The sequence below is a fragment of the Anolis sagrei genome, chromosome 3, assembly GCF_037176765.1.
Source record: "Anolis sagrei isolate rAnoSag1 chromosome 3, rAnoSag1.mat, whole genome shotgun sequence".
NCBI classification, from domain to species: domain Eukaryota; kingdom Metazoa; phylum Chordata; class Lepidosauria; order Squamata; family Dactyloidae; genus Anolis; species Anolis sagrei.
In genome coordinates this window covers 74,125,219-74,144,510 of record NC_090023.1, presented here as the reverse complement: position 1 = coordinate 74,144,510, position 19,292 = coordinate 74,125,219, and the positions used below count along the sequence as shown (strand labels likewise).

General features: G+C 38.9%; 1 protein-coding gene across 1 annotated transcript; it reads right to left on the bottom strand.

Moving 5' to 3' along the window:
* Nucleotides 1-654: 654 nt before the first annotated feature.
* FAM3B (FAM3 metabolism regulating signaling molecule B) lies at nt 655-18,199 on the bottom strand. The gene is made up of 8 exons (XM_060770308.2): nt 18,109-18,199; nt 13,416-13,559; nt 10,058-10,181; nt 7,660-7,718; nt 5,991-6,041; nt 4,114-4,201; nt 1,508-1,640; nt 655-1,236 (listed from the first exon to the last, which is right to left on the bottom strand). Exons 1-8 carry the CDS (start codon nt 18,125-18,127, stop codon nt 1,144-1,146), a joined length of 711 nt encoding a protein of 236 aa, XP_060626291.2. The 5' UTR covers nt 18,128-18,199; the 3' UTR covers nt 655-1,143.
* Between the last annotated feature and the right edge of the window lie 1,093 nt (nt 18,200-19,292).

Below are 19,292 nucleotides of genomic sequence, written 5' to 3'. Positions count from 1 at the left end.
TCCCTGATATTTTCACTTTAGAGTTGCCATAAGTCCAAAATAACTTGAGCACAGAATTACAACAAAGAAAAACACCTTACATACACATTGGTCTAAGATTGCAATTAAAAGGCACCCACTTTTTCAGAGGGAGTGATTTACTGGTATTTTTTTCATATTTATTGATGTTTAATTTATCAAGTAGGAGCCCCTGGTGGTGCAGTGGGTTAAACCAGTCCATACTCCAGGAAATAATGCCACAGGAAAGGATATTAGAGGCAAAGATGAAGTACCTTGGCCACATAATGAGAAGACAGGAAAATTTGGAGAAGACAATGATGCTGGGGAAAATGAAAGGAAAAAGGAAGAGGGCCTGACCAAGGGCAGGATGGATGGATGGTATCCTTGAAGTGACTGGCTTGACCTTGAAGGAACTGGGGGTAGCGACGGCTGACAGGGAGCTCTGCCGTGGGCTGGTTCATGAGGTCACAAAGAGTCGGAACCATATGAACGAATAAACAACACATAATAAACATAACCAACTATGTAGTACTTACTTTCATTTCACCCATGGTAAGTCACTCAACCCAGAACGTGTATGTTCTAATTCAATTTTTCAAAAGCAATGTTTTGTTCCCAATGCTTAATTTGGTTATAAAATACCACAGAGCTAAGTTTAAAATAGAATCTGTTTATTGTTTCAAGTGTATTTTTAAAATAATAAATAGGTAAAAGGTTCAAGTATAAACTGTGGACCATGAAAGCACTTGTTTCATGACTACCATAGGTTAGGCCTTCAAATGTTTCAAGTAAAAAGTAGTGAATGGAGACATAAATAAGGGATTATTTTGTACGCTTCACTGCCCATCTGATCTTTGGTTACTAAAAACAACATGCCAATATATAAACATGTCATTTTACTGACTGCAAAAAACCTGTGACTTAAAACAAACTGATTTTTCATAGGACACAGCAGAACACATTAGTAGAAGAAGAAAATATAATCAGTTGTATGCCAAAATAAATAGATTTGGCTGCAAGAACTCAGTGAACTCGGCTGTTCAAACAAATTTTGCCTAGTGTAAAATAGTGAACATTGGCAATTGATGGTGAATTGTTTACGAGAACTGTGGTAGGCACAGTTTGTGGATAGTATTTGAGAATTCAGTTCGTCATGTTCTTCGGAATACAGCCTTCTATCTGGATTTCCGCTGGCCAGCCATCGTATCGGTTCTTATTCATGTCAGAATGGTTGATCTGTTTAAAGGCATATACAACAAACATTAATTTGGTCTATTGTTTCAAAATAATCTAATTGTGAAAATGAATTTCTTGTTTACCATATTAACAAAAACAGTATGGATTTGAATTAAGAAGTAATAAAGAACACAAGCAACTGCATTAAATGGTCAGTGCATCGATGGGGCCAAGAATGTGGAGGTCAACCTATTTTGAGATCGTCTAGCCAGTGCCAGAAAGTGATCATGATATTATATACCAATTTGAGTTTCTTAATTAAAAGTTTTACCTTTTCCTTTTCTATATTTTCTGGTAGCTTAAACCCTTTTCCTCCTATGAAGACCCAACTTGATCTAAATTTCAAATTTCGTATTTCTTTACTTCCGAGTTCAGCAATTGCCTTTTTCCCATCCTCTTTTAACCTGTGTGAGAGATAAGAAAAAATTAGCCTTATACCTTCTACTGCCCAGATTTTTTAAAATCAAAATTTAGATAAATCAGGATTCATTTATTTTGATATTGTCACTTTCTTCTTCTTCCTTTTTTGCCAGGACCAGGCTAGCAAATGATAACCAGAGGACTCTCATTAGCTACTCCCAAATGGTGGAATAACCTGCTGGAAGAGCTCTGAAAAGTGCTCCCACCATCTGTCTTTAAATAGCATTAAGAATCAATCTCTTCTGGTAGACCTACTAGAAGGGTTTTTTTCCCCTTAAAAGTGAATTGATTGTTTTTAATATATGTGCTTTTAAACTGTTATGCCCTCTGAAATGATTATATATATTTAATTGGTGTTTGTGTTTTCTACTGTGTTATGTTACTGTATTTTAATAGTTCCCTACTTTTATACACACAAATAGGCATATAAAAATAACAACTAATTTGCTCTTAGCAAAGGGATATATGACATTTTTGGCCATAACGGCTACATGTAATGTACACTAAGGGCTATATGAACATTCACATACATGTGGACACTCACACACATTTTAGAGTATACAAATAAAGCCATTCAATGAAGAATTCTGCTGCCTTTATCATATCTATCCGTTGCATAAGGCTATAATCCAGGTAACTCAGTGAAGCACAATATGTGCTTATTATGGAGCATAAAGGTTTCCCCGACATTAAGTCGAGTCGTGTCCGACTGTGGGGGGTGGTGCTCATTTCCATTTCTAAGTTGAAGAGGCGGCGTTATCTATAGACACCTCCAAGTCATGGGGCTGGCATGACTGCATGGAGCGCTGTTACCTTTCCACTGAAGCAGTACCTATTGATCTATTACCATTTGCATATCTTCAAACTGCTAGGTTGACAGAAGCTGTGGCTAACAGCGGGAGCTGTCCATCTTTTGGTCAGCAAGTACAGCAGCTCAGTAGTTTATCCTACTGCGCCACCGGGGGCTCCATTATGAAGCATACTTTCTTTTAATCATGATGTTCGTATCTTAGAACATATAAATCTACAACTAAACCACCTGCAGTTCTCCACATCAGAGAACAAGGATGCAGAAGAGTTGTTGTAGGTTCTTTGGGCTTTATGGCCAGGTTCTAAAAGCATTCTCTCCAGATGTTTTGCCTGCATCTATGCTAGGCATCCTCAGAGGTTGTGAGGTCACAACCTAACAACCTCTGAGGATGCCTGCTATAGATGCAGGTGAAACGTCAGGAGAGAATTCTTCTAGAACATGGCCATATAGCCCAAAAAAGTACAACAACCCAGTGATTCCGGCCATGAAAGCCTTCGACAATACACGGATGCAAAACTTGTCATCATAAAAGAAGCTTCTATTTTAAGGGAACACATTCCAATAAAGATTAGATATTCTTGTCTAGCATCTTACTTTAAAATTGTACAAAGGGCAATATAACCAAAATATGTAAGCAAAAGAATAACTTTGAATATTATATCTATTCACATATTTGGTTAATACCCATGTTTACAATCCCAGTTTAAAGTGGTAGAAATAAAATTTATTATGACTAAATTATCCATAGCAGTGGTTCTCAACCTGTGGGTCCTCAGATGTTTTGGCCTTCAACTCCCAGAAATCTTAACAGCTGGTAAATTTGCTGGGATTTCTGGGAGTTGTAAGCCAAAACACCTGGGGACCCACAAGTTGAGAACCACTGATACAGAGATTTGAAGCCCAAAACACATGTTTGAAGGGCTGGCTTTGAAGAAGCAGATGGCTAGAATGTTTCTCCCAAGCCACCTTGAGTCATCTTTTGGTTCAAGAAATATCGTAAATAAATACATAAATACATAAATAAATAAAACATGCAAACAAGTTCATGCCTTCAAATGACTAATATCCACACAAAAAATATCTTCAAATTTGACAAAGCTTGCCACTAAAGTTAATCATATTCACAACTTTCTCAAAGTCTTCAAGGCTGAACTACTAGTTGTATTATGAATGGGAGTATGAATACATTTCACATTTACGGCAGTTTACAATTTAATTGTTATGGCTTCTTCATCCTACAGAATCTTAGGATTCATAGTTTGAGCATTGAATTCTCTGCTGCAGAACTCTGGTGAACTCTCCTGACTTACAGTATTAGAGTTCCCCAGCAGAGAATATTAAGTACTATACCAAATATAGTAATAGTCTGTATGTAAGTGGGATAGATAATGCATTCAAGATTATAGTTCAAAAGTCAAGGAACTGGATGTATTTTTACATATAGGGGTGAGGAGCTAACTTGGATTGTTCTTATACAATTCAGTCTAAAAATATATTAAGGGCAGTGGTGAACCCCCCACGATTCACCACTACACTTAGCTGAAACCTGGCAGCTATCTATGCCACACTTCAAATCCCAGGATTTTACAGGATGGAAGCAGGGTAAGGGTGTAGTGTTGATACAATATGGAAGCACAAATATTTACCTGCTACTTCCATCATCATGAGTTACCATCAGGAGCAGTGACCTCAAAGGGGCCTTTCTGATGAAATCAGCCATTGGTCCAGAGAATTCTATTGGCAAAAAAAGTTCTTTAAGATCTATGCAAATTGGCTATCTCAGGGGTTCTCAAACTTTTTCAGCCACTGAGCACTTTTTGAAGCAAAAATTTCTCATGGAGCCCCAATGTTTTAATATTATATTATATTATATATTATATTATACGTGGGTGGGTCAAAAAGTTTTGCCTCCTGTGTCATTAAAAACATGAATGAATATATAACAGGAAAAAAAATGCTACAAATCATAGCCTGAACTGTCCTCTACAAAGAACTACTGTTCAACATAGTTACCATCAATTGGTACACATTTGCGCCATCGTTTAACCAGGCATCAAAACTATTTTGGAAAAATTCAGGGTTTTGCTTCGTGACCCCTGATTTTAAAGCTGTAAAGATTGTAAAGTTGGCCCCTTCTGACTTTTACCTGTTTGGACCTCTGAAAGACAACCTATGTGGTTTCAGATTCAATGACTTGAATGAAATTAAAACAGTTTTAAAATCAAGGGTCATGAAGCAAGAACCTGATTTTTGTTCAAAATGGTTTTTTATGTCTGGGTTAAACGATGGTGCAAATGTGTACAAATTGATGGAGACTATGTTGAATTGTAGTTTTGTGTAGAGGAGAGTTCAGGCTATGATCTGTTGCATCATCTGCTGCTATATTTATTTATTTGCCACATTTATACCCCGCCTTTCTCTACCCTAACAGGGGGACTCAAAGCATTATATGTTCATTCATAATGTTTTTATGACACAGGAGGCAAATTTTTTTGACCCACCCTAATGTATACAGATCAGACATGGGCAAACATTTTGACACATTGTGTTTTAAAAATTTGAGACAGGCTGGGCCAGTGGCAGATGGATGGAGAACATTTGTGTGAACTAACTGGAAAAAATGAACATTTTCCTATTCAAATGGTACATATCTTGTTTGCAGTGCAAAAAAGAAAGAAAGAAAGAAAGAAAGAAAGAACAATACAATACTTTAAACAAAGAACTATTTTAACCAGTGGGTTGCTGTGAGTTTTCCGAGCTGTATGGCCATGTTCCAGAAGCATTCTCTCCTGACATTTCACCCACATCCTCAGGCATCCTCAGAGATTGTGAGGTATATTGGAAATTAGACAGGGGGGGTTATATATCTGTTGGAGGTCCAGGGTATGAGAAAGACTCTTGTCTATTGGAGGCCTGTGTGGATGTTGAAATTAATCACCTTGATTAGCATTGAATGGTGGGAGGAAAAAGAATTTTGGAAGCACAGGTGAAGTGACCTGGGTGGCAATGGGGGGAAGGCTTTTGGCAGCAAAGGCGGGGGGGGGGGGGGGAGGATTTTGGTGACAAGGGAGGAGGAGGAGGGGGAGGAGGGGGAGGAGCAGGAAAGAGGAGAGAGAACTTGGAGTGGAGGGAAGCACGGAGCCCCTAAGTATGTTTTGAGGAGCCCCAAGGGCTATCTGCTGGGCTATCTCCATGCCTCCAACATCTCAACTCTACTGTGTTGTTCTCCTCGTCTACATAAAACAGAGTTCCACTCATGGAAATTATTTCCCAATTAGGGCACATGGTTTAAATTATTTGTATACCTTGTTTTGGCATTACCTTTGGTGATGGGAAATTACAGAATTTTGTTTTTTATAAAATCTGTTCCATGATCACTAAGACATAGCTGCAGAAAGGTTCTGGTCAAGACAGATCCTGACCCATGATAATTTGCAACTACTACAGCTGTTGTAGCTGTTGTTTAAATAAAAATGTTTGATAGCAGATCCTATTCTTGTATGCTTATATCTAACACTCTTACCCCCTTGCCACATGTCAAAATATTTTGCAGCAACAACTTTTCCAGTGTCATCTAAAAGAAAGAAAATAGTTTTTTTTTAAAAAAATGAGTGTATACCCATTAGACATTTTTTCCCTATTATTTACCAATTAAAAAAAATAATTTGTTTCTCAAGTCCTCAGTCTACCTTCAGTCTTGCATTTGCAAGAATCTGAAAGACTGAGGATCTGAGAAGTTATCAGGCAGGTGTGCGGCTGCTGCCTCAAAAGTGTCTGATTAGATATCTCATTATATATATATATATATATATATGCAAATTCAGGTAGTCCAAAATCACCCCCCTCCCCAAGGTTGTGGTTTTGGGAGAATTTAAGATTTCCAAATAAGGGAAATTTAACCTGTAACATTACTGCATATTACATTTTTGTCCTGCTTTGACCCAAAAGATTCTAAATGTGGTTCATAAAAAACATAGACATTGCTAAATTTACTATTTAAAGCAATATAATGGAACTACGTTGGAAATCTGTCAAAACATCTCCTTGGTGCTTTGCAGAGACAAGATATGGATAGAGCTCCCAGATAATACAGTAGAGTCTTGCTTATCTGACATAAACGGGCCGTAAGAGCGTCAGATAAATGAAAATGTCAGATAATATGGAGTTTCCTACTGTTATCTGTCCGATGCGGTGCTAGACACCTAGAATACTAACAACAGGGACTCAAAGTAGGCTTGGGTAACCACAGAAAAATTTGCTTCTAAACTCGTTTCGTTTTTAGGGGGCCCTTGCGTTTCGTTTTTTTAAAGAATTCCGAAATTTTCCTTTAAAAAAGTTCGAAATATACAAAATTTCATAAAATTACGAATTGATTCGTTAATGGCGGACGTGATTGCGCAATATGCTAAAAAACCCTCCAAATGGGACAGAGGGAACTTCTGAAGCTTCCCTCTCCCTCTGTTGTTGACTGTTGGTGTGATAATTTAGTTTTTATCACTGATAAACCAAACAACAACTATAAAACTTGCACAAGACATACGGAAATAATTACGAAACAATTTCGAAACAATTTTGAACCAATTATGAAACAATTACAAAACAATACGAAATAAATTGGAAAAATTGTTTCGATTTTTAATTACTCCTCACAGTAGTCCTGCATGGCTCAATATTGGATCGTAAGCTAATTTAAATACGAATTAATAACGAATTACGAAATTAACGAACGAAACCGCCCAAGCCTAACTAAACGGGTTAAGGCAATGCCTTGGGGATAGAACAACCCAGCAGGAAGTGCCTGGATGTGGAAGACTAGCATGGAAATCACAGAGGGAAGAAGGGAGGACGCTTCCGCTTCCGGTCCTGCCTCTTTTCCCCCTTTCCTCCCTCCTGCTCCTTCTTGTCTGGCCTTTTTGACTTATTGGGAATGGAGAGTTGGGGAGCACTTCTTTAATCGAAAGGGAAATGCTGGAGGAAAAGGGAGTGTCAAATAAGAGTGTCGGATAAGACAAAACATCAGATAAGCAAAGGTCAGATAAGCAAGACTCTACTGTATAAAAGGGCGGGCATTTTTATAGCCTTTCTTGCATACCAAATGTGCTCCAAAGGAAGGGGAAAAAACTTGTTATGCAAGGAGATCTCTGGTTGTGTGATGCTAGCTATAACCCATCAGATTATGACCTTTTACTCACAGTCTACAACTGCAATATTTATTCCTCTTCCAACATTCCCTTTTTCTTCGCTTATGAGCCTGAAAATGAAATATCAAGCATTAATTTTGAAAGTATGTCACATAGGCTTTTCCCATGAAGTTATTTCCTATGATACTTAATTCTGAAATAAAGCAAAATTCTAGAAGAATGGAGTTGGGAAAAAGAAAAAGAATTGAAACAATAACTTCCAGAGGGAAATCTACTTAATGCAACAGTACAATCAAAACCGCAACACAAACACAAAAAGGGAAGTTATCTTGTCAGCTTGTGCAAAGATAACCCATCTGATTTCTTAACTATGTTTAAGAGGGTGGTCCATAGGAAACCAAGGGTACCCCAACCCCATCTTGTGTTTTCTTGAGATCACTGCATTCTATACCATTGCTAAAGTTGCATTAGTTGTGTGATACCTCTAAAAATTATATGGCTATGGAGCAACTTCATGCAAAGCCAGACAACAAATCTACCTGTGCAATACTGGGCTCCTCTAGACAGGGCAATGGTGTATGGAAATTTCAGTATTGTTGCTGTCATGCTCAGATTAAAAAATATTCCAAAGGACATTATTATTTTCTGGCAATTCCTGGGTCCAGATGCAGTATTTTATAGCCCAACTTTACCCAGGTAGGTTTTTTTTTTTTTTAAATGCTGGGATAGCAGAACAAAAAAAGAAATACTATTCATTCCATTCTAAATTTTTATTTATGTATTTCTCTTAGTACATCAAAAATGGCACTTTTAACTATGGCTCCATGACCCTAAAAGTAATATCATGTACACATACACAGAGGAAAAACTTACAGATCCAGAAACCTACTACAAACGGTTAAAAAAAAGAATGCAACAAATTGATATTAAGGCAACAACCCCTGGAAAGATCAAAAGAAATAAGGAAATATAAATTATTTAGAACAGGAGTTGCCAAACTAAGACTGGCAGGCTGGATGTGGTCCTCCAAGGTTATTTACCTGGCCTTCACCCTAAACTTTAGACTTTGAGTTGCCCTCAGTCTTAAAGCACATGACAACAATGATCTTAATTAACTTGACTATCTCATCAGCCAAAAGCAGGCCCATACTTCCCACTGAAATACTGATAAATTTATGTTGGTAAAAATTGTTCTTCATTTTAAATATTGTTTGTTCATTGTTTTATTTGCAGTACAAATAAGATATGTTCAGTGTGCATGGTGTTTTTTTTAACTATACTTTGGTCCCCAACAGTCTGAGGGACCATGAACTGGCCCTCTGCTTTAAAGGTTTGAGGATCCCGGATTTAGAGTAATCTGGAGAGCCCACTGTCTGTTTTAATTCTGAAAATATCCAGTTAGACATATTTCACCATTTTTTTTCCCAAAGCTGCTTTAACAATGGAGACCAGGAAATGAGAAAATTAAACATACCATGCAGCGATAATATAATATCCTGATTTTAGAGTTGCTTAATACTGGTAGCCATATTTTCAAAAATAGGGAGGAGAAGGCACTGTGGTCGCTCCCTGGGAGGGCCCCATGGCCTCTTCCAACGAGGAAGCCACACTCCTGTTATTCTCCCCAAGAGGAGGGCAGACAAAGAAAGAGATCCATCCATCAATCCAACTATCTATGTTTACACTCATAGACAATCTTTAGAAATCTATGGTTTACATCAGGACACGGATAGCTTATTACATAGGCAGTAATATGTTCCGTGTTCCAGAGTCACCAAACAACACAATCTCCATATCTGCAGAGAATGTAACCACCACAAATATTACCTACCTAAAAGCATTGTGAAATCACATATATCTGACACGTCCTCTTTCTCTATCCTTTCACTGGGCCACAGCAATGCGTGGTTGGGTACAGCTAATATAATATAATATAATATAATATAATATAATATAATATAATATAATATAATATAATATAAACACAGTTGCCTAAATCCTCTACCAGGACAGAAAATGGACTAGTTAGCTATTGTATTCTGGGATATGATTTCCAATATTTAACTATGTTCTGATAAAAAGCAACTCTTTTCTCCAGTACTAAGTTTGCAGCCGTTTACTTATCTAAATCTATTAAAACGCCCAGCTTCTCAAGGAGCAAGTAAGAACTATCAGGTTGTCTTGAAGAAGTATGTTATTTTCTTCATGTCAGTTAATGAGGAATAGTAGTGGGAGTATGCTATTGTATTCTGTTGCTGTCAATTTCCAAAGGCAATTAGTTGACAATGATATGATCAGAAAGCTGGACTAGATCAGCTTTTTGTCTCATACAACATGATCCTTGTTACTTTGTTACAATCTAACTAGACTCAATTGGAGATCTGATGTGATAAATTGAATTGAATTTTAATAGAAACTTACAAAGGGATTGGTAGATAGTTATACTTACAGTTCATCTTCAAAACAAATTTTTGCATACTTCTCCCTGCCTCCACCACTGAGTATGCGATAAGCATAGCTTCGAGGCGGACATGGAGCCCATTGGTCACATTTCTGTCTTTTAGGGGCTGGAACTACAGTGAAAGAGAGGAAGTATTTGAACATAGTGGTATGTCATTCGCAATAGATCATTAGTAGTAGTCGTTGTTTTTATTGTTATATTTATTTCTATTCTGCCTTTGGAACTCAATGCAGCTTACAATTTAAAGAAAATACAGCTAAAACATAAAAGGTTAACGTTAAAATGGGATTAAAACTATACTTTAAAAGGGGAGTTGCAGGTGGTACACTGGCAAATATTGTCACCTAGGTGGGCTGCATTAAAATATTTTCTGCTAAAAATAAAAAAAAATGGAATTTTCTTCCAGTTACAATTTTGCGAATCCTTGGCCAATTTTAAGGCACAGGGAGAGGAGATTGAAGGAAATTATTACAATAATTTGCCGGGATCTCGAGAAATTATGTCTCATACTTTTGTGGTGAAAATACCTGATTCGGGATTTTTAAAATGGGGTATAGGGCCATTTCATATGTTTGAGGAAAACAATGAGCCACATGATGTCCCTGTGGACTTTAAGCCATATCATCTCCGACATTAAAATTTTCACTCTTAATTTTATTATTTACCTATATTGATGTTAAAACTTGTTCATTACATATATTTACCGACCCAATGTTATATTTAAACTACAGAGAAACTATTGCCATAATACTCTTGTATTACTCATTTTATAATAATTGCAAAGGTCCCAATAGTTGTGCTTACATGAACACCTTTTGTTTAACAGATACCTCACTGACTCTAGGCAATATTGCCAATGTGCTGGAAACCCTGACTAAATCTTATGAAGAAATTCTAGAGCAATGGTTCTCAACCTTTGGTCGTCCAGTTATTTTGGACTTCAACTCCCAGAAATCCCAGCCACCTTACCAGCTGTTAAGAATTATGGGAGCTGAAGTCCAAAACACCTGGAGGAACAAGGTTGAGAACCACTGTTCTAAAGTATGTTTTATGCTGCATTGATGTACCCTGCTACTCCAGTAAATATTCTGACGAAGGAATAGAATGAGATGGTCCAAGAAACAAAGCCAGAAAATTATTAGCTCCCAGAATCCCAACCAATTGCATCTAATAAGATTAATTTTTGAGGCTCTTCCAAAGCCAGTTACCTTCCCATGTGCCTATTATTAGGAGAGGTCAATTTTGAGCAAGACAGTTATATCACTCAAGTCATGTGATTTTTTCCCCAGACATTATTCATGCCTGCTTGGAAATCCTAGTAAATCCCTAACGTCTCTCTGTTGTCATTTTCCTCACACAGCAACACATCTGAAGAGAAGTTTTTTTTGTGTGTGAAAGATTACTACACAAGTAGATTCTTGCTTAGGTGGAAAGCTCCCATGCACCTCTCTTCTTCAGTAATATGACTTTCCATGTGGGAAGCGATACTATCCATTCTAGTACAGATAATAGATTAATTCTTTAAAAATAATATAATAAAACTTTATTTGTATCCCACCACCATCTTCCCAAAGGGACTTTGGGCGGCTCACAAAAGCACTCATTAGTCAAATCAAGCTATGACCATTGAAAGATCAAAATATAACCTTAATAAGTCTTACATTATCACTAATTCAGTTTTTTATTTGCAAGTGATGGTATCAACAGATATCAAGACGTTAGGGACTACACAACCCACCATCTTCTTTACTTATTACACTGTCATATTTTCCCACTCCTTGGGATTATTAGGGGTAAAATTACACATGCAAGTCACAGTTCCCATCTTGATCATCATTCCAGATGCCCTTTGAGTTTTGAGCCACAAAGTGTGCATTTGAATAATCTTTTTGAAGATACCGGCACAACACATGGGCCAAAATTCTCTGTTTCAACCAACCTGTGCAGGAAAATCACTAGATGTATTGATATCTTTGAGAACTTTCTCAATAATTCAGTTTTGTTCATTTGGCACTACAAACTGTAATTGTGTAGATCAGTTGCCTTCAGTTCTTCTTCACCTATCCTCCAAACTTGTATACACACAGCTAGTCACAAGTCATGGTTTTATCAAAATGGATATCATGTCAAACAGTAAATAAGCTTTTGAAGCTATAACTTGGAATGAGGTCCAAACTGACTCACTTCGACCTTCAGCTCCCATCTATACAATAGACATAATTAGGACCACGATAAGTTTAAAGTTGTTCCTTTTTAAATTTTTAAACTGCTCTAAATTTCAAGTGTTGCAATGCTGAATATATTTTAGATGGGTGGGATACTTAAAAAATACTACTGAGACAATATGTGAAAAGATAAAGAAATCCCTACGTTCCCTTATAATCTTTAGACCATGATCCCTATAACGCACACATGGAACTATTTCTATGGCAACTGATATTTACACTGCTGTGTTAAAGACTTAATTGCCTAAGTAGAGCAGATGTTTCTTTATTAAAAGAACTTTGCATCAGAGTAATATTAGAGGGGGGTTTTCATGTCAGAAGCCACTTGAGAAACTGCAAGTTGCTTCTGGAGTGAGAGAATGGGTTGTCTGAAAGGATGTCGCCCAGGGGATGCCTGAATGATTGATGTTTTACCAGCCTGTGGGAGGCTTCCCTCATGTCCCTGCATGAGAAGCTAAAGCTCGACATACGGGAGCTTACCCTACTTCTCGGATTTGAACCGGCAACCTGTTAGTCGACCAGTCCTGCCAGCACAAAGTTTTTATCAAAGGTAAAAATGCAGTATATACTGACTTAAGGCCCTTTCACACAGCCATAAAACCCGGAATATCAAAGCAGATAATCCACAATATCTCATTTCAATTGGAATATCTGAGTCCACACTGCCAGATAATCCAGCTCAATGTGGATTTTAAACAGCTGTGTGGAAGGGGTCTTAAACTGCTACCAAACAGCATCTCTTTCTTGTAACCGGAGTACCATTTTGTGTCATTCATTTGATTCAATGATGTCATCACAATTATTATTATTATTATTATTATTATTATTATTATTCCCTGCTACAAGAAGAGCAGGGGTGGAATAAAACTCCATATGTGTCACATTATATGGCTGCTTTAGTTAAACATTAACAGGAGATGCAGGAAGAAAAGGCAAGTTACTGGTGACCATATCTTTCAAATAGCAGAAGTAGGATGCTGCCCTTACAGTGAAAAAAATCTCTTTCACAAAACAACTAGGCTATTAGTTAAAGTAGGACATCATAAAGCAGTCAACTAACAAAAACAAAAATGAAATGGGAGTGTCACTGTAAAAATCTACAGTAGAATACACTTACATACCCACAATTTTTGGTTTTTTGGCAAGGTTCTGAAGATTGTCATAAGTTGATATTATTGAGTCTTCAGGTATTATATATGCCAAAAGGGACCCCAAGTACCAGGCACATAAAGATGCAATGATAAATCCTCCCAACTTCATAAAATCTGAAAAAGAAACATGAGAAAATCTACAAAGGAATACAAGGATAAATGGAAAACCTTTAGGTCAACATCCACATTCCCCGGAAAATATGTCACCCAATAGATGACACTAAGGGAGGTAATGGAAAGTTGATTGAAAATCATTTGTTTATTGGATGACATAAACTGGTGTGGCTGTATGCAAGTTTTTGATCAGGTTAATCAAATTTATTTTCATTAAAAAAATAAAAGTACCACAAGCATCCCTTAATTTACTCTAAAAATACTTTATGTGTTAAAAGGTAAATGGATATATGGCAGCATTTATAATACATTTAAAGCATGTTTTCCCAGGCAGCTAAAAGCACAAAAAAGTGAGGAGGTGGCACCACTCAATTTTACTTGCTTAATGTTTTGTGGTAAAGCAACTAGTCTGAACTTCTGAATAAGGCTACCACAAATCCTGTAAAATATGAATCACTCAGTTATCCATGTGTTTAGAATAGATAATACATAAACCAGGATTAAGGCATATCAGTTTTTCTAGTACCATTCAAGTACTACTGAGAAAGGCAGGCTATAAATGTCGTAAATAAATAAATAAATAAATAAAAAGATTTAAATCAAGCACCATCCCAAAATGCAAGGATGACACCCTGTACAATGTAAAAATAATGCTAAAATAATAAAAAAGATTTGTACTATGAAGCCGAAATGACAGAAAGCCAGACTAATCCTAGATTGATGCCAGGGACACTATCAAGAGGAATGCAAAAAGAAAGATAAACTTCAATCAGTTAAAGCAAGTAAGGACAAATAAGAAGCAAATGTAAAAGGGAACTGAAATAAGGTCAGAACCGTGAATGCCACTGTTCAGCCACCTGTGTACATTGACAAATAACTGCTAGAATAAACAATGCAGAGAAACAGAAGATGACACCAAGAAATAGAACGAGGAACCTGTTCCACAAGATCTGAAAAATCAAAAGTAGTAGCCAAGAGCAGACATGTTATATGACCAGCAGGAGAACACACTACATGATCAAGAAGAAACAGATGTGGGTGAAACGTCAGAAGAGAACGCTTCTGGAACATGGCCATATAGCCCCAAAAACTCACAGCAACCCAGTAATAAAAAAGACAATAGAAAAGAATACAATTTAAAACTATTTAAGAAATACAAAAGAATGGCAGATCCATTAAAGGAAAAACAATTTCAAAACAAACCTACAATTTTAGAAAGTAAAGTGGAAGGTGTACTCAAAGGTATATAGCCAATAGAGCTATTTCAAGCTACTGAGACAGGATCCACTCAAATTCTAAGTAAAATCTGCAACAAATATGGAAAACAAAATGAGGGACTGTAAACTCTCCACATGCACTCCACCTTCCAAGAAAGAAGACACCAGGGAATGCAGTAACCATTGGACATAGAAGAAGAAGAAGAAGAAGAAGAAGAAGAAGAAGAAGAAGAAGAAGAAGAGGAAGAAGAGGAAGAAGAGGAAGAAGAAGAAGAAGAACAACAACAACAACAACTTTATTTTTCTACCCCGCCTCCATCTTCCCGAAGGGACTCGGGACAGCTTATATGGGGCCCAAGCCAAGGCAAAATACAATTAAAATACCACGAGATACAGAGCCAACCTTAAGAATTAGGGGTACAAAGTGGAGTCCACAATATGTGTGTATGGAGAAGAGCAAACCACAGACCACAGATTACAATGCAGCCTGAGCCCTGCCACATGCACAATGGAGGACCTTCTTGCAGCAACACCAGAGACACTCCAAGTGGCCAGTAACTAGTCAAAGGACATTTAATATAATGCCAAATTTTAAAACTTTGTGTTTTTAAAATAAATTACAACTGCATCCTTGGGTTTGCTTCTGATAAAATAAATAAATATTAGCCTAAGGCAGGACTCCCATTCCCCTTCTTTAAAACTCTGCCTGAATAAAAAGGCTTTTGCCTGCTAACAGAAAGACTACAGGGCGAAGGTCATTCTGGCCTGGGAAGGAAGTTCCAGAGTCCAGATAGGGAGAAATCAACTGCCAAATAGCCTGGATCTGAGCCACGTAGCACTTCATAAATCAAAACCATGACTTTGAATGTGCTCAGAAACAAACTGGTAGCCAGGGGAGCTGTTGCAAAGAAACTAGTTTATTAGACACAACTTGGGCCCTTTCACACAGCCCTATAGCCCAGAATATCAAGGGAGAAAATCAAAACAATATCTGCTTTGAACTGAGTTGTCTGAGTTCACACTCCAATAATGTGGGCTTTTCTGCCTTAATATTCTGGGATATAGGGCTGTGTGGATGGGCCCCTTGAATGTACGGTCTGTTAAAATGACAAATTAACTAACATTTGTGCAAATCAAAGCTAAACTCCTCATAGAAGCCATGATTACTAAACTGAGGCCCCTTGTATGCTGCTGGATAAAATCCCACATTTTCTACTTTGAACTGGAATATATGGCAGTGTGGACTCAACCCAGTGCAAAGCAGATATTGTGGGATTTTCTGCCTCAATATTCCGGGTTATATGGCTGTGTGGAAGGGCCCTATATACCAAGATCTGATCCCAGATTATCTGCTTATCTGGCAGTGTAGACTCATATAATCCAGTTCAAAGCAGATAATCTGGGATCAGGTCCTGGGATGTAGATCCAGCCTTAGGGCCCTGCCACACAGCCATATCACCCAGAAGGCAGATAATCCACAATATCTGCTTTGAACCGGGGCTCCTTCCACACAGCTGAATAAAATCCCACATTATCTGCCTTGAACTGTAACATATGGCAGTGTGGACTCAAATAACTCAGTTCAAAGCAGATATTGTGGGATTTTCTGCCTTGATAGTGCCCTACGATATCTGAGTCCACGCTGCCATATATTCCAGTTCAAAGCAGAAAATGTGGGATTTTATTCAGCTGTGTGGAAGGGGCCCAAGACTGCCCTGCTTTGGTTAGCAATAGGTATATAAACAAAGATTTATTATTATTATCACTAGAAAATACAGCAATGCTAGACAAGGTGGAAGGCTGGAGGGAAGGAGGGACGTCGCATTAACAGGTGCATAGACTCAAGTATTATATGGCAGTGTGGACTCAGGGCCCTTCCACACAGCCCTATATCCCAGAATATCAGGGCAGAAAATCCCACATTATCGAAATGTGGACTTAGATAACCCAGTTCAAAGCAGATATTGTGAGATTTTCTGCCTTGATATTCTGGTACAGCCATGTAGTGGGGAGGAGGGGTGTTGAGGGGCTTCAGCCCCCCTCCCCCCGAAATTCTCATGGTGGTCCGCGAGAAGGCCTTGCTAGTACATTATTTAAACTGTTATGTTTATTCATATCATGATCTGATCACCACGCTCAATATATCCCATATGCATGGGGGTATTGGGACAATGATACAAAAGGTTTGCTAGGTCAAACTCACCCCCCCCCCCCCAATCAAAATCCTGGCAATGGGCCAGTTCTGTGGTATAGGGCTGTGTGGAAGGGCCCTGGGTTGTCTTGAGTCCACACTGCCATATAACACAGGCCCCTTCCACACAGCCCTATATCCCAGAATATCAAGGCATGAAATCCCACAATATCTGCTTTGAACTGGGTCATCTGTGTCCACACTGCCATATATCCCAGCTCACAGCAGATAATGTGGGATTTTATACAGACAGGCCCTATATCCCAGGATTTGATCCCAGCTTTTCTGCTTAAAACCTGATTATATGAGTCCCCATTGTCAGTGGGTGGCGTAGTGGGTTAAACCGCTGAGCTGGTAAACTTGTTGACTGAAAGGTCACAGGTTCGAATCTGGGGAGCTGTGTGCACTTCCACTGTCAGCCCCAGCTTCTGCCAACCTAGCAGTTCGAAAACATGCAAATGTGAGTAGTGCTCCAGCAGGAAGGTAAGGGTGCTTCATGCAGTCATGCCAGCCACATGACCATGGAGGTGTCTAAGGACAATGCTGGCTCTTTGGCTTAGAAATGGAGATGAGCACCAACCCCCCAGAGTGGGGCACGACTGGACTTAATGTCAGGGGAAACCCTTCACCTTTACCTTTACTGCCAGATAATATGAGAACCCAGTTCAGAGCAGATCTTGTGGGTTGTCTGCCTTTGATATTCTGGGTTATATGGCTGTGTGGAAGGGTCCTCCCTGAGCAGAAACCGAAAGTGGGTGGCGAGGAGGCCCCCCAGTGCCGGGAAGAAGGATGGGAGGAAGGAAAGGAAGAAGGAAGGAAAGGTTGCATAAGCAAACACCTGCCCTTCCAGCCCGGGGAGGAAGTTCCCGCACAACCTGTTCGGGGCTCGAAAAGGAACCCGGGCAGGCAAGGCTTTCTAGAGCCCGGGCAGAAAGAGAGAGAGAGAGAGAGAAAGGGGGGAATAGGGAAGCACTCTGCACGCGCTCAGAGGCACCGCGAGAGGAGAAAAGGGCCAAGCGCCGGCGCCTCCTTGCTGAGCAATCCCAACCACAACCCAGCTACATTGGGCGGCATTCCTCTCCCACTGCATGGAGCCCAGGGCTCTTTGGATGGATGTCTCTCCCCTCTTTGCGATACTCACTGTTGCAGCCGGCCCGCATGGCGATGGTGCCTGGCAGCGGGCTCTTTCTGCCAGAGAAGGCGGGCAGGCGGGGCTGGAAGGCGTCTTCTTCCCCAGGCTTCCTGCCTGGCCTCCTTCCAGCCCCGGAGGCTGGAGCATAGCTTAGAGCAAGGCGGCTCAAGCGGAGCTCCCTTGAGTCACTTCTGCACTGTTGAGGCACATCCATCCTCCTTTTGAGGCAGGACCATATGGGCAAACTTCCAAAACACCCTCCCTCCCTTCAGGTGTTTTGGACTTCTCTTAATTTTCTTGCTGGCTGATGACTGAGCTTAGCGAAATACACTTTTTAATTGATGGGTCTCCACAATCATTGTAATTGGTTTTAAATGGTTTTCATGCTTTATTTATATCTTTTTCCCCCTGGACGTTATTATGCTTTGAGTGATTTTTGTCTTGTATTTTATGTTAAATGTGCTTTGATTTGTATTGTATTATGTTGTGAGCTGCTTTGGTTCCCGTTAGGGAGAAAAGTGGGATATAAATAAAGATTTATTATTATTATTATTATTATTGACACAAAAGCACAGTATGTCATAGCAAACGAGATCTATATGTTGGATTTCGTATCACAAAATCACAAGTAAAAACTCTTCCCAAGTGTCCAGGACTGTGTGATGTATTTTCAAATGATGCGCGCCGATCCAAGTAAGGTGGTCTTTTGCAGTTGACAGATCATGATTTTGTCGATGGTTATTATTATTATTATTATTATTATTATTATTATTATTATTATTATTAGAAACACAACAAGATGAGCCCACAGAAGATACTCTGCTGGCTGTTATATTGGATCACACGTCGGACACTTCCCAAGTGTCTAGGACTGTGTGATGTATCGGCAAATAATACAGATCCCTGTGAGGTGGCCTTTTGCAGTTGGCAGATGGTAATCTTGTCAGCGCTGATTGTGTTTACGTGCAGGCCAAGGTCTTTAGGCACTGCACCCAGTGTGCCAATCACCACTGGGCCCACCTTGACTGGCTTGTGCCTGAGTCTTTGCAGTTCAATCTTTAAATCCTCATATCGTGTCAGCTTTTCCAGTTGTTTCTCTTCAATCCTGCTGTCACCTGGGATTGTGACATCTATGATCCATACTTTGTTTTTTAACATGATCGTGAGGTCAGGAGTATTGTGCTCCAAAACTC